Source organism: Trachymyrmex cornetzi, unplaced genomic scaffold, assembly GCF_001594075.2.
Source record: "Trachymyrmex cornetzi isolate Tcor2-1 unplaced genomic scaffold, Tcor1.1 scaffold412, whole genome shotgun sequence".
Lineage (NCBI taxonomy): Eukaryota > Metazoa > Arthropoda > Insecta > Hymenoptera > Formicidae > Trachymyrmex > Trachymyrmex cornetzi.
The window spans coordinates 657702-672909 of record NW_017298876.1 but is presented as its reverse complement, the minus strand read 5'-3'; the positions used below and the strand labels follow the sequence as shown (position 1 = coordinate 672909).

Here is a 15208-nt window from a genome sequence, read left to right as displayed (position 1 = left end):
GCTTAAAAAGTACGCGCGTCTCTCGCGTTCTTTGTAACTTATGTCTCCGTCTGTTCTTCTTCCCAACTCACACAGAAATGTTCACAAATTGTCAAAAGCTCCTATCGGGCATTTCTATCTCCCTTTATACGTCAGTTAGTCTGAAACGAACATGAACGCAGGTTGGAAAAGTGCCACGCGGAATTCTTTATTTATTTTTCGGGAGAAGTCCGAGTAGAAAAATATATAGCTGTAAAGATAATACACATATTATTGTGAGCGTATAAAATTTTTCTTTAAAAGATTTTTTTATTTTAATTCTGCCGTGAATTTGAGAGAGAGAGAAATTTATAATTCTTGATAAAACTTAAAAATCTATAAAAAAAAACGTTTTTCTTAAATGTTTCAATTATTTATAGTTCTAATAACTTTTTATATGTATAAAAATAATTGATATATTAAATTAGCTTGTTTAGAAAACAAATTTTATATTTTTATTAAAAAATGACATTAATAGGCAGGATAAAAATATTGACTAAATATCGAATGAACGTATAAGAATATAATGATAAATGAATAATAATTGTAATAAAGTGATATCGCGAGAGAGAAAGTAGATGCTATAAATTTTCTCCGTGGAATGGAAGTAAATTGGCGAGATAAATGCGGAACTGACGAATCACACGTAACGATTACGAGACGTGCAAGATAACGCAATTTTTAGAGAAAAAGGATTGCGCGACGTGCTTCGACTAATAATACATTTTCTTTAAATTCCGTTTCCGTCCGATTACCCGCGAGATTAACGTGGCAGCCTGTCTACACTTCAAAGGATCTTTAGCGAAGTTCGCCAAGATCAGATGGTGCGGTATCCCGTACATGCCACCTTTAATTAATTCTATCCGCAGCACCTCGATTTCGCATGAACCTAATTGAAATGTTATTTGACGCGCATTCTCTAGTATAATTTTCATTTTAAGCAGAATTTCTAGTAATATATCTACATAATTGGATTTAAACCCTTTGAAGCATGGTGTTACATTTAGATAACACCTCTTTTAAAAAAATAAAAAATATATATTCCCTGCGGTTGATTTCTTTTGTAACTTCATATTTAGCAGTAGGAATCGCTGAATCTGAATTTCAACTAAAAATTTTAAATTTCATAATTTACTCGGAGCGGTAGTTCAAAATCCGACAAATTTTTAATTTGTGTAATATATATTATAATAAAAAGTTTTATTTATAGAAGATATATTAAAACTTGATATCTGAAAGTTTTGGGGGTACTGATTTCGAATTTGAAATTAAAATTTATAAATTTTCAAAGAACGCAAGATGGCAGAAAATCGTGAAAAGTAGTTGGATTTGATATAACTGTCACCAAATTGTATTCTTTTTTTTTGGATCGCTGAACATAAAGTAAAAATTGAAAAGAAAATTATTGAGATTGCATAAAATAGATTAAATTGTATAAAAGACTATATGTTCGTATACGTTTTTGAGATCACTTATGTGAAATATAAGCAAAAAATTACCAAATTCAAAATGATAGACTCAAAATGGCAAACCCAAATACAAAATGCACTTAAATTTTGATGAAAACATACTCGGTAGTTTGTGACTAATCACTAATCAGTCAATTTTTCATATTATGAATCCGCCATATTGAATCCGAGTAAATATTTTTTATTTTTAAATTTTTACTTCAAATTTATTACTAGCGATTCTAAAAACTCCCGAGTACTTATTCAATTTTAAGTAACTGGACCTATTTTTATCTTTACAATGTGTCATTTAAAAAATGTTCAAAATTTGATTGCATATTCGTAATCAGTAATCCCAAAAATTCCTTGTATCAAGTTTTAAGAAATTTGAATGTGAGAAAAAATGTATGCTTTAAAAGGTTAAAGTCTTATTATACTGCAGCGCGAGATAAAATTGTTCCTTAGATACATTACCAATTTTTAATCGAAAATATATGATATTTTGTTCTTGTTAATTTCATAAGGATTGAATTTAATCTCGGAATTAAAGCTTCTTGTTGGAATAGATAATTATTAGATTTAAGTTGAAGAAGTGGATCGTAGTAAATCACATTACTCCAGTTTTTGTAGCCGTTTAGTGTTTCACAATTTCATAAATCGATTAAGAACGAGAGAGAAAAGATGTAAGTTTAACTAGTTTTGTGTTTACAACGCTGCTTTTACTAAATACATTTGAAAATTTATTTTAAAAGATAAACGATCTCTTGAAAAAAATTTGTAACAGAATTGCGCTCTCAGCGAAATAGACGTACGTGATTTATAACAGCGCGGCTTTCTCTGTCGTTGCAAAACCGAATAGTTCGTCAGATTTCGAGGCAATTCAGGGCGATTGCATTCTTCAGAGTCGCGATCACCGGCGTTGCATCGAAATTGTTTGCCGGCTTTAATCTCGCCTCGCAGCAGTGACAAAGTATCGTCCGCAAGCGCACCGTTACTTGAATCACCGGAGATGCGTCTGCCCGCGGTATTTCACGGTAATACTACTGCAGCGAGCGATCGCCTGAGCCAATGGTTAGACACTTACGTAACATTAAAGCCGCCACTGGCTTTAATCTTGCTGCATGACGCTCGAATGGCTTCACAGAAGACAATGTTAGGAACTTAACGGCGGAATTATTCCTGATGAGGCAAACTAATTCTACATCGGCGAAGTTAATTCGACAATAGTTGCTATCGTAATCATAATATACAGTAAACTTTTTAAGGTGTATATAATTACTTTAACTGTACAATTCGCAGTACAAGTATAACAAATATACATTTTTCCTAAAATAATCCTACAAAATAAATGTTGTAAATTGAGTTTTTACAGTGATTGTTTACAAAATATAAAAGTTCCACCGGATTGGAATGTACAATAGATATTACTACTATCGTAATCATAATATACAGTAAACTTTTTAAGGTGTATATAATTACTTTAACTGTACAATTCGCAATACAAGTATAACAAATATACATTTTTCCTAGAATAATTTACAAAAGAAATGTTGTAAATTGAGTTTTTACAGTGATTGTTTACAAAATATAAAAGTTCCACAGGATTGGAATGTATAATAGATATTACTACTAATGCCTGTTTCTACCAATGCAGCTTAACTTTAATCTCGGTTCAACTAATTCTTCATTTTTTTCTAGTTTTAAAAATAAGAAAAAGGTGAAGAGTAAGTTGAACCGAGATTAAAGTTAATCCACATTGGTAGAAACGGGCATAATTCAGATAAACAAAACGTTGTACGAAGGAACAGTTTATTGAAAATAATCACAAGTTGACGACAATATCTTTGGAAAAAGCAATGACTATTACAAAGGAGAGGATAGTTTTAGATTTATGAAAACTAATTTCTCTTCTGGGTAAGGAATTCCATCAATTTATTTTCTGAAATATACAAAACTTCTACGGCAGTCTGCAGGTCAAAAGTCACTGTCAACAGCTCGAAAAAACATTTACACCAAAAAGTCGCGGCTGAATGGAATATCTCGTTAGCGTTAGGTGCATAGCTGCTGTTATAGCCCTGAATTCACGAGTGAAACCGAATCGAGTGCGCTAGTCTGATTTCTTTCTTTGACTGCGTGTTCCTTTTACTCTGCAATGTGGTGCACACATAGATATCGATATGTATATAAAGGCGATATTCCGCTGATCTAGTTGCTGCTCTAGAGTGTCCTGTTGTTGCGGACCACCACAGTCGACGCTCCGTTTTTTGATTCCTTGACAATTAGCTCCCTCTGCGCTTCTGCGAACACCAAGTGCATCTCAAGACATGCACTGAAAGTTTATTTCAGAATTATTATTGTTCGTAATCAAGCAGTTAAACGCGAGTGTGCAGTTGTAGACTGAAGCCATGATAAACGAGATGTATCAATGTATTCATTATAAATCTCTTTTTAAGATTTGGAGAATTATTATAAAGAAATATAGAATCTTTTGTATATATTTTATGTTGTATAAGAGCTAACTCTCCAACTGCACGCTCGTACGTCAGAGATAAATTACATGGGCATGGAGTTCGAACGTTTTAACGATGGCGACTTTTTACGCGCGAGCTTAATGCCAGCCGCTTTTTCTGTCACGTAGGTCGACCTAAGACACATGGACGAAAAATCGGGGAGCAACGTAGTGGACGTGGGAGTTGACCTGTCCGAATTCTACATGTCGGTAGAATGGGATATTTTAGAAGTTCCTGCAGTTCGGTAAGTGTTTGGCGTTATTTTATTTGATCTTCAAATATATAGTACATTAATACATCTCTATTTGCATATATACTCTCTATATATATTGTTATAAAAAGTGATCAGAATTTTATTGAATTTGTTCATTTATTCGCGACATTTCATAAAAATTGTAATATAAGGACTTGAATTTGAGATCTTACGAATCAAATATGTATCCTCATATCCTCATATTGAATACAAAGCGATTACGGTTTATTGTCTTGTATTCAATATAAGATTTGCCAAGTTCATCTATTTTCTTTGGATAAGATCTCAATCTAGTCCCCAAGATCCTCAAATATAGCAGTAGCATCTCGAAATCTCAAAGCGCTCTTATAAGAAGCTTCTTTCTTTTTTCTTAAACTCTTCTTCACATTCAATATGCTAGCCTGGCATAAGCGAACAGCTGCTTCCGGGCACGATTCGATTCCCGATATTCGGTGTGCCGCGATGCAAACGGGAATCGGATTCTACTTCCGGAAGCTGCCATAGTAGCAAAATGGATGTTGTTACAGACACTTGAAGTGACCTGCCACTAGAGATGTTCAAGATATTTTGAAATATTAATGCTTTAACATTTGAACACTTTCGGCATTGGTATTGTACTTTCCGTATTGCCCGAAACGATGCCACATTCGATTTAAGCGCCCCTATTTGTCACGTATTGAAGACTGAATCCTCTTTGCGAGAAATTATGATCTAACAAGTAGATAAAGTCAATCACAATGATGATTCTCGAGAAAAAATTGTACGTAGAGATGATAAAATTTAGATCAATCTTCAAGAAATCATACAGCATCAATTTAACATTATATAGTGTCAAATTTAATTATCATTTTAGTAAAAAAATAACGATATATTTAGTAGAAATATAGTGGCGACTCACATTGAGTTAATTTGACCCTATAAAATTTAACAGTGCAGTAATCGTTAAACTATAAAAGACTGACCAATCATAGTCGAACGTGAGGAGAATAATAACCAACTATATAATTGGTCAAGTTCTTACATTAAATTAGTACCACTAATGAACAATTAGATAAGAAATAATTATTCGTTTACTGTTCTGATCAATTTTACTAACCTCCATGCATTTTTATATGCGTCCAGTTTCGAACGAAATGTCCGGGGTTTTTGGCCTGTAAGTTCTAGTTTAAAAAATTTTGATATGGCAACCGTATATTTAGAATCGTTTTAACAAGCTAGTTTAATACACGTACCAAAGTTGGTAAGGTATTTTGATGAAGCTTATTTTGATAATCTGTATAAACAGCTATTATGTTAAAATTACTGGGTTTTTTATAAACACGAATACGATACTGTTTAAAAATAATTTCTTACTTTGACGTGATATACAATAGAAGAGACAGCATAAAGAGAATAAGAAATGAGTTAAACATCTAGATATGTCTCTATTACTATTGATTAATCACGTGAAAACGTTGTTCTGGTATAGTTTGGTACACTTTGGTTGCTATACTGAATCACGCCAAAAATCGCCTAATTTCATATAAAAAATTGAATATTTGAAAAATAAATTCAAATTTATTCACGACACAAGACTGGCTCCAGTTTTAGACTATCGGCCTGAATAGAGGGGACAGACTAAGGGGACGTAAGGGAATAGTCTGAACCGAGTTATCGACTTAGAGAGATCTTCGATGGAGTTATACGATCCAGCGAAACTTTCCTCATAAGTCTCGCTCACCGCCGACCCTACTTACTTAAAACGTACTTATTGTCGGGTACAAACGCTTCTCCGTCCTGAATAGCGGAATTTTTACGTTCTTTAGGCGATTTTTTTCTCTTTTTACTTCATCACTTTAACCCTAACGCTCCCCTCCATTCGTTTATCGATCCGACGATTAACCGCAATGTCTCTTGCGTCTTTTCTTCTCGCAGGAACGAGAAGTTTTACACTTGCTGTGACGAGCCCTACTTGGACATCACGTTCAACATCACGATGAGGAGGAAAACCCTCTTTTACACAGTGAACATTATCATCCCCTGCATGGGGATATCGTTTCTCACGGTTCTCACGTTTTATCTACCTAGCGACAGCGGTGAAAAGGTAAGCCGGTACATTTCTCGCTGGTAAATATTTGCATTCACTTTATCGCATTTTTATGAATTCTCTGTGATCTCCTAACATTAAATCTATATTAAATTAATAAATTTGTTAAATGAGGAATGTTTATTTTTTTTTATTTATTTCATGTTTTCTTCAATGTTTCATAAACAACTTTTTATGCAAACAGTACCATTTTTCTTTCTACTTACATTATCTTTTGTTATATGTATATATACTACATATATATACAATATATATAAATTAGCTTCTCTAATTGAATATAAGAGCATTTCTCGGAAAGATATTTTAAAGATTAAAGTGTGTTTATGCTAATAAGCTGCTGTATAAAGGATTTTTCTGTCTTCTATTATTATCTTTTCAGAAATACATAATACAGCGAATAAACATATCTGAAATAAAAAGAATGAGCATGAGAAGGACAGAGCCGCGATTAATCCTTTTATTCTCGGAAGCACCCACGGGGCGAACGTGCGTGAAATATGCGGCGAATTAGTTCTCTTCCTCGTGTCTGTCGGCCTCGTTATTTACTCTTATCTGTACATAAGAGCTAGTAGGTGGTTACTTTTGGGTCGACGGCGCCGGCGATTTTTCATTTCCACCCCAGCATTTCTACCCTCATCGTCTTACTACCATCTCGACTCGCACTATTTTCGCTCGCCCGAGAACAGATCCTTTTCTACGCTGTCGATGTGTAATGCGTAGTACCAAGAAGATTACTTATACACAGCAATAGGCGTTCGAGGATATTTTTGAATATTTTTGGAAAATCTCCTTAATATTACTCGGATATTGTACATCATTCGGATGGATCACTTTAAGTCCTTTTAAATTTCTTGACGTTTTTTTAGATGTGGGTTCTTTTAAATATTTCTCTGATCTTGTTATTCCACAAACATCCTATAGATATTCGTGTCTACATATTATAGATATTCTTTGAGAATATTCTGATAAATGTATTCCTAAGTATTCACATGCTGTGCGTGATTCTATACGCATTTTCTTTTTCTCTGGCGAAGAATATTTTTAAGAAAGGTTTATTCCGCCACAGAACGACGCTTACAGCTGACGTTCTTCCCGAAACGCCCTTCCTCGCGCGAAGTTATCGACGTAGCATGGCATAAAAGCTTCACCCGTACGTTTCCCCATGCGCTTTTTCCCCGTTAATGTCCACGGCACGTCGCGACATGCCACAAAGGTTATTCGTTACTCTGTGAACTGGTATTGTAAAATATTTTTTCTTTCCCAACCCCCTCGGTCGGCTTCTTTGTTTCTTCTGCTGGGTCGACTGCGAGGACTCGCGCTGAAGTCATTTCTTTTCTCTTTCTCGTTCTCTTCTTCATTTCCTTCTCTTTCTCGTTGAAAAAGCATAGCTATTAGTCGTACTTGCGCGCAGTTGAAGAACTATCGACCGCGCGTGCAATTAGCATCTGTCATTAAGAAGAAACGGACAGCAGTTGATTGTGTACCGAAGTACCGAAGGTAATAGGAATGTTTTTACATAGTGCAACATGTTTGCCTTCTCTCATTAATCCCTTCAACGTTGAGTCTTCATTGATTGTGAGAGAAAATGCCAATTTATCGAGCAGTTTTCTATATTTCACACACTAGAAGCTTTTATTATTAAAATATAATTTTCAATAATTATTTCAATTAATTATTGACGGAATTATTAAAAGAATTTTTACATTTATAATGCCTACCATGTCGTAAATTACATTTCTCTCTGCGTTTAATTTTTACTTATTAAATGAATTATTTTAAATGTCGATTCGTTCGGGAAATGGTAAATTACGCATATTTAACATTTCTGTCTGAAATACAGCGTGTGCGATTTGACTGAGACGCGAGAAAGCACAGAGTCAATCATTCATTCTATCTTTAACCGTTTATTGATTTTGCTTCCAAGAAGTAGGCAACGTGAAAAAGGAAACGCCACTCTATTATACATCTGCTATCGCCATTTTTAAGTAAAATATAAGCACGAGACACATTTCACGAGAGACATTACTTTTGTAATGTCCACAATAAAACATCACGCAATATATCTATACATATAATTCACGTATAATGTGTAACTTGGCTACTTTTTATAATTTGTCAAATCATAACTTTCAGGCGGATTTAACCCTAATCGGTATTCACGAATTCAATAAACCCGGATTTTTTTTCTACTACGTTGTAAAAATTTGTTTATAACAAATTTTCATAGTTTTACACAATTTTAAATTATGTAATCTTATTCCTCGGATTTTGATCATCAAAATAAAAAAAATCGTTCAATTATGTTAATTTTAAGCAAAGATACATTAATTTATAGTACACTGGTTATACCGCGAATACCAATTAAGGGGGAGCGAATTACTAATTAGAATTAGTTCATATAATTTCTATAGCGCGATGTAACCGTTCGAGAAACTGTATCACAATCGTGCGTATGCTTGTTTCTATATTGTCAAGCTCCAATTTCTCGTAGAATCTTCGCGGATACATTGCACAAGACGTGCTACGAATGCGAACGACCAGCGCCAGCAAGAAAGTGGCGCGAAGAATTTGCGAACGACTTTTCGCGGAAGCGTCTCTCGTTTGGATGGCTGTCGAGTTGAGACCTGCTATCAACATTCACGTTCCAGGATATACATCTTCTGTCGTGTCGGAAAAATGCTAGGAAGTTGTGAGGTGTCAAGAGTCACATGTTCTCTGAGTGTACTGGACACCTGACTAAAAATGCAATACTTGATAATATGCATATATTTTGTGTCAAAGTCACTGCTGTCAGTAATATGGAACAATAATAACGGTAAAATATAGAGATCAAATTGAAAAACATTAGTACTCCTATTGATTTAAAAACGATAAAAAGCAAAGATAAATGAAAAACAAAATGAAGGTCGTTAGAATATGATAATCTTAACAGTCTTCATTTCATCGTTAAAATAATATGGAAGTAACATCCAAGTAAAACGTTTTGCTGAATAAAGATTCAAGAATATGAATAAATAACGAAGTTTTTTTCTTACTTAATATTAAATGAAGTACAATTCGCGCATATAAACTTGAGTATTATTCCAATAGAAATCGATTCTTTTAAATATTTATGTACCTATGCTATTTAATAATAAATAAAGTTATGACAACATAGAAAGAACGATATAACTGAAAATTTAGATCTGAAAATAATTTTATTGAACTATCAAAATAACTGTGTAAAAAACTCAAGCATGATAAGCATGTTACAAACAGTTTTGACATTCTAGCAACCTGTTTGAGGGTCCATAATTATTTTGATAGTTTAACTAAATTATTTTTGATCTGTATCTTTTTAGATATTTAAAAAAAACCGTTTTTTCTGAAGTAATTAGATTTTCTTCAAATCATTTCTTTTTAATTAATTCTAATTTATAAATATAATCTGAAGACATATTTTTTTGATGCACCATAAGATAGATCGAAGAATTTTTATAGATATATTATATTTATAAATTGGAACCAATTTTTCTTTAACGTGATTTGTGGAAAACATAGAAAAAGCCGTTAAGTCGCGGAACTTCTCAAACGTGTAACCGCGTAATAAGAATCGCCTTTAATATTTCTAAAAGATCCTCATATGGTGGCATCTGTTCTTGGTGATTTATTCTATACGATGCCTCTAGACTTTTTTTATGTACCGTAGGATAAATCACGAAGGACACATGTCACCATATGAGAATCTTTTCGAAGTATTAAAGGCAACCTTTATTACAGTGGTTACACATACTTGAGGAGCTTCGCGACCTAAACTCGACAGTATAAGCCAGCTTTACACTTAGAATTTTCTTGCAAGTTTGCGAGCGTCATGTTGTCCTTAATAATAGTTTGTTCTTGTTGTGTAACAATGAAATATTTTGTGGCAAGCATAACTCGTAGGCACGTCTCTTAGTCTAACGTCAATGAATGCATTATTTTACAAAGTTTACTTTGTTAGAAAGCTATAAATAAAGACAAGGATAGATATAAATCAGCCAATGTGAGCCAACACAGGTTAGGCGTGTATGAAATCTTATACTTTATTCTTGAGAAAAATTGACAAACGCTTCAATTCTTTCGATTAGATCTTCCTCAGTGTAAAAATAAAAATAAAATCGGTGACGTATAAATTTAATATAAAAGATACGATGCGAAGCAAATCGAAGTATCGTTAATATACTTATAAAATGAAAATAATGCTGTCTGTCGTATCTAACAAATATTAAAATGTTTGTCAACTTTTCTCAAGAATAAAGTATACGATTTTACATACGCCCAACCTGTGTTGGCTCGCATTGGCTGATTTACATCCAAAATTTTATCCTAATTGGATTTATTCGTTGGAGCCTATACCAAGATTGATAGTTATATATTAATAAAAAGAGAAGCGCTGAAGATTTCAAAAAATTCTATACACCACAGAAACAAAAAATTTTTTCTGTAATATTTATGTAGAGCGGAAGATGGAAAGTGATAGAGAAAATAAACTCGATTGTAGATTTTCGAAAAAATAAAGCCGCGAGCGTCTGTTGCAGCTTCTAGGCATGTCAATCAAGCAGAGGGAATCGATAAGCAATATCGCGGTTCGGTGATTGACCCGCAGCCACGCTGCGTCTACCGAAATTGCATACCACATGCATTCCCCGCTTCACCTTTTATGACATGTCTCATGACTGTACATCGCACCGTTTTGTTTCAATATTTTTGGCCGTCATTTTTAGATTTATTTGGTCGAGCCACCCCGCGTTTATGAAAGTACTTAATGAAAAAATTGAGTTTACTCTATACAATCTTCTCTCATAAATCCATAGAAAAGAAACTATAAAGCTTTGTGATCTGGTAAAATAACTGGATAAAGTTACAAAAGATCCAATTTATCAAAAAAACAATATATAGAGGGTGATCCGAAATTCCTGCATTCGGAGTACAGGACACGGATACTTTATACTAAAAGAAATAACTTTTTCTTTTTTGCAAAATTGCGTCTAACAAGTAGTTCATACAGGATAACAGGTTGAAATTATACTAGTAAACGCAAAAATTATTTATTGAATGTAATTTTACTGCAGGAAAAAGTTGTTCGTTTTAGCATAAAACACAACTTTTTTCTTTAACAAAATTACATCCGATAAGTAGTTTTTGCAGGAAAGCAGGTTGAAGTTTTAACAAATATAAACGCAAAAATTATTTATATATATTTATATATATACACGACCTTACTGATGTTAAGGACAATTTATATATATATGCATGACACAGTACAAAAGTAATGAGCACGTGAATCGGTATGTTGTACTCGGTGAGATTGGCCCGATAGATTTTCTAAATCATATGCCCTTTTTCTTCATCGTTAAAGAACAGAAGAAAAAAAATACTGGAAGAATGAAGCCGTTGTATAAAAATCCTCTATTAAAACGATATTATATGTCCTCGCATGTAGTATTTACAGTTATGATAAAATGCAATGATTGATTATTACGTTATTCACATATCTGTTTACATTGAGGGGGAGGGGGGAGGGAGGGGAGAGAGAGAGAGAGATCGGAGGGTTCCATGTACAATATAATCATATTTGCCTTATACATTCCGTCATGTCCTCATACACGTTCAACGTGATTCGACGGTTTGCGCTCATGGATGAGCCAATTTCGCTGCGAACCGACGTTCCACCCACGTTAATCACGCAAACAATCGCTCGAGAACAAGTAAGCCAACAGTAATCAGCCGAAAGTAAGCTAACGAGTTTCTATTTGGAATCGTAAAAGAAGCTATGCTTTTTCTTCAAGTACCAAACGTTTCTGACTTTTACTTCCCACGTGGTTTATGGAATAGGATCATCATAATAAAATCCAGACTCGAGAAATTACTCGAGGAATTACTTTAGGTAACAAAATAATTTTCGAAAAGACTATTTCAAAATTATTAATCACGGAGTTTCTTGTTAACTATAAATAATATTAATAATAATGATATAATAGTAATAATAATAATAATATTTTTATCCTTTAATTTAATTAGGTATATTAATGGTGAAACACAATATACAATCACAAGCGTAAATAACAAAATTCCAAATAAAATATTATACTTGTTTTATTAAATTTTATTTTATCAACGTAAATGACATTATTTTCCGGAACGAATTATGAGCGATCTTTAATCATCGACGGTACGCAGAAGTGTTCCTACACTTCCGGTATCACACGCACATTATACAAGACCAAGCTAAGCTGATCGAACACGACATATCGCGTTAACCGTGCGTCAACGTACATCCGCGGATCTTGTTTAACTGCCATGTATATACCATAGCGAACAGACCGTGCTGTGACAAGACACAAGCTACAAGACAGTATTAGTTTACATCTCTACTGTTACGTGGCTTACGGAACATCTAAATTATTCCTTTATCAGACCATACATCAGAATTATCGAATGTTTTGAGTATTCTACGATTAGCTGTCATATTTTCTATATAAATTTACTTGTAATTTTACGTGTGTATAAAATTTAGAAGGTTAAAAACTATTTTTGAGATTTTTGAAGCAAATAATTAAAACTACTTATGAATAATAAGATAAAAAGTCTCTTGGAAGCGAGAATATAAAATTGACGAGGAATAAATAATAGAATATTTTACGAAATAGAATTTGGAACAAATTAAATTTTGCAATATATAATAATTATTGGATCGTGCGAAAATGATTCGGAAACGTTTGCTCAAACATTTGGTAGAAACAATAGCACCAAGATACGCGATTGCCAGAGGAAGAGTGGGCGACAATAATTAAAGGCGCGGTCGGATGGAAAGTAACCAGGTGCACTATCGATCCGAATGCATCGATGAAAGCCGCCAGGGCGAACGACAGAGCAGCAACCCGATAGACGCTATCGCGCTCCAGTGGTCGATCCTTTAAATTAATCGCTATGAAACGCCATTGCAACGGTGAAACCGCAGTAAAACTGAAGCTCACCTCGCTCGCTCGCGTTGCGTTCAATTCGCAATAAGAGCTACCGACTTGGTACCCGATAAGAGCTACCGATGATCGCGTGTTATACATTCGTGGTCGCTGGAAAATGTAAACTGGTTTTTATTACTCAGCTAGTGCCGCAAATTCTGACGTAATCAATGGAAAACGAGCTGAAAAGGAACAACCACTTTATATTCAAGTCAATAACATCTAATATAAAATTGTAATGATTAGAAACAGCTTTTATCTGTATGTTGATCGCACTGATATATCAGCACTAATATATTTATTGATTAGAAATTAAGGGTTAACATAAATATTTCTTAAAAAGAAATATATACAAGCGAATTGCTTTATACGATTCTTACATTTATAAATGCCAAAAATAACTGCAAATTATATATATAACATGTAATTGTGAATTATACGAATGATAAAATAGATATTATATACTTTAAATTTTGATAAAAAATAAAATAAAAAATTAAATAAATAAAAGAGAGTATCGTTCTATATATTTTTAATTAAAATAGGTATAATAATTAAAAACCGCAAATGCTGGTTAAAAAGAAATATATCAATTTGTAAAATTTTTTTAAAAGAGATATGAATACTATTTGGCCACTGACGCAGCTTTGATGGACAGTTTCATGTAACGACAGGTCGAACTGTAAATTGATCATCACGGAACGCCGCAAAGCGCTATTGAAAAGCCACGTGCATCAAATTAAAAAAGGAAATATAGGCTGATAACCACATACGTCTGCAAATACCTTCCGTCGGAAACTATTTATCGGAAATTATCTCACGGGATTTTGTACGAAACGATTCTATAATAAATATTATTGACAGATGAAATGATCTCCAGTTTCATGAAAAATCGGGGGACGAAATCAAACAACGTACTACATATGATATTAAATCGATTTCATTCTAAAACTTTTTCCCTCGCAAATACCGATGCAGAGACGAAAACTTTAATTAAACCCATGACTGAGCCGAGTTCAATCGGAACTTTTATATTCTAATTTAAATCGTTAAAATATATATCGTCACTTTTTTATAACGTGATATGCGAATTTTCCAGATATTAGATACAGAACCAAAAGATCGATCATACAAAATGTCAGCATATTTTTGGATTTATTTCATTTTTCATCGTCTGAAATCTCACATGGATTTTATTTAATCAAATTTTTATTCTAAAAAAGTTACGTCATCGCGGTTTCTGCAAATTCGCGTAAAGAATCTCACTTTTTGTTTATTTTTCGAGACGAAAATATAATACGTAACATGCTCAATCCCCCGGATTTGCAACAAACATAGTTGAATTCAAATCTTTTAAAGCGATTTTTCAATTTCTTTTAAATACAAAGTTTACATTAACAATATTACAAAATTAACTTATCAGAGATGTTTTTACATTACGTATTTAACCACTTTGGAGTATTTATTATGTCATATAGATATTATAACTGATAATATCTACATAATAATTATAGGATATTTGAAAAATGTAACATACAAATTCTTAACTAAAATTTTCTCGTATTAACTTTTGTATTAAATATTTTTTATGACTCCTCTTTTTTATTACTGTACTTTTTTTTAAAAATTCGTTTAATATAGAAAAATTACTACAGTTCGAATAGTATATATGACTTTTCAACTTCATACAAGTTGTACTTCAACCTATATAATGCCCAACATAAAAGGGTATAATAAAACCAGGATGGGGAGACCGTTTCATACAAGAAGACTTTTTCTTCCTTTTTTTTTTGAAATAATCGTTAACCCAGTTAACTTCTGCTTCTGTAACGTGCCTGATAAATCCTTCACCCAAAATTTTTGATATTTCTTGTTTAGTTACGCTATATTTAATTTTGCTATGTAATACAATA

At 33.1% G+C, this 15208-nt stretch overlaps 1 protein-coding gene across 1 annotated transcript in view; it reads left to right on the top strand.

The window, feature by feature from the left end:
- Positions 1–15208, top strand: part of nAChRalpha4 (nicotinic acetylcholine receptor alpha4) — a 191453-nt gene that overhangs the window by 139862 nt on the left and 36383 nt on the right. The window contains exons 6-7 of the mRNA XM_018512497.1: positions 4105–4220; positions 6144–6312. Coding sequence (XP_018367999.1) covers positions 4105–4220; positions 6144–6312 — 285 coding nt within the window. The remainder of the gene's footprint in view (positions 1–4104; positions 4221–6143; positions 6313–15208) is intronic.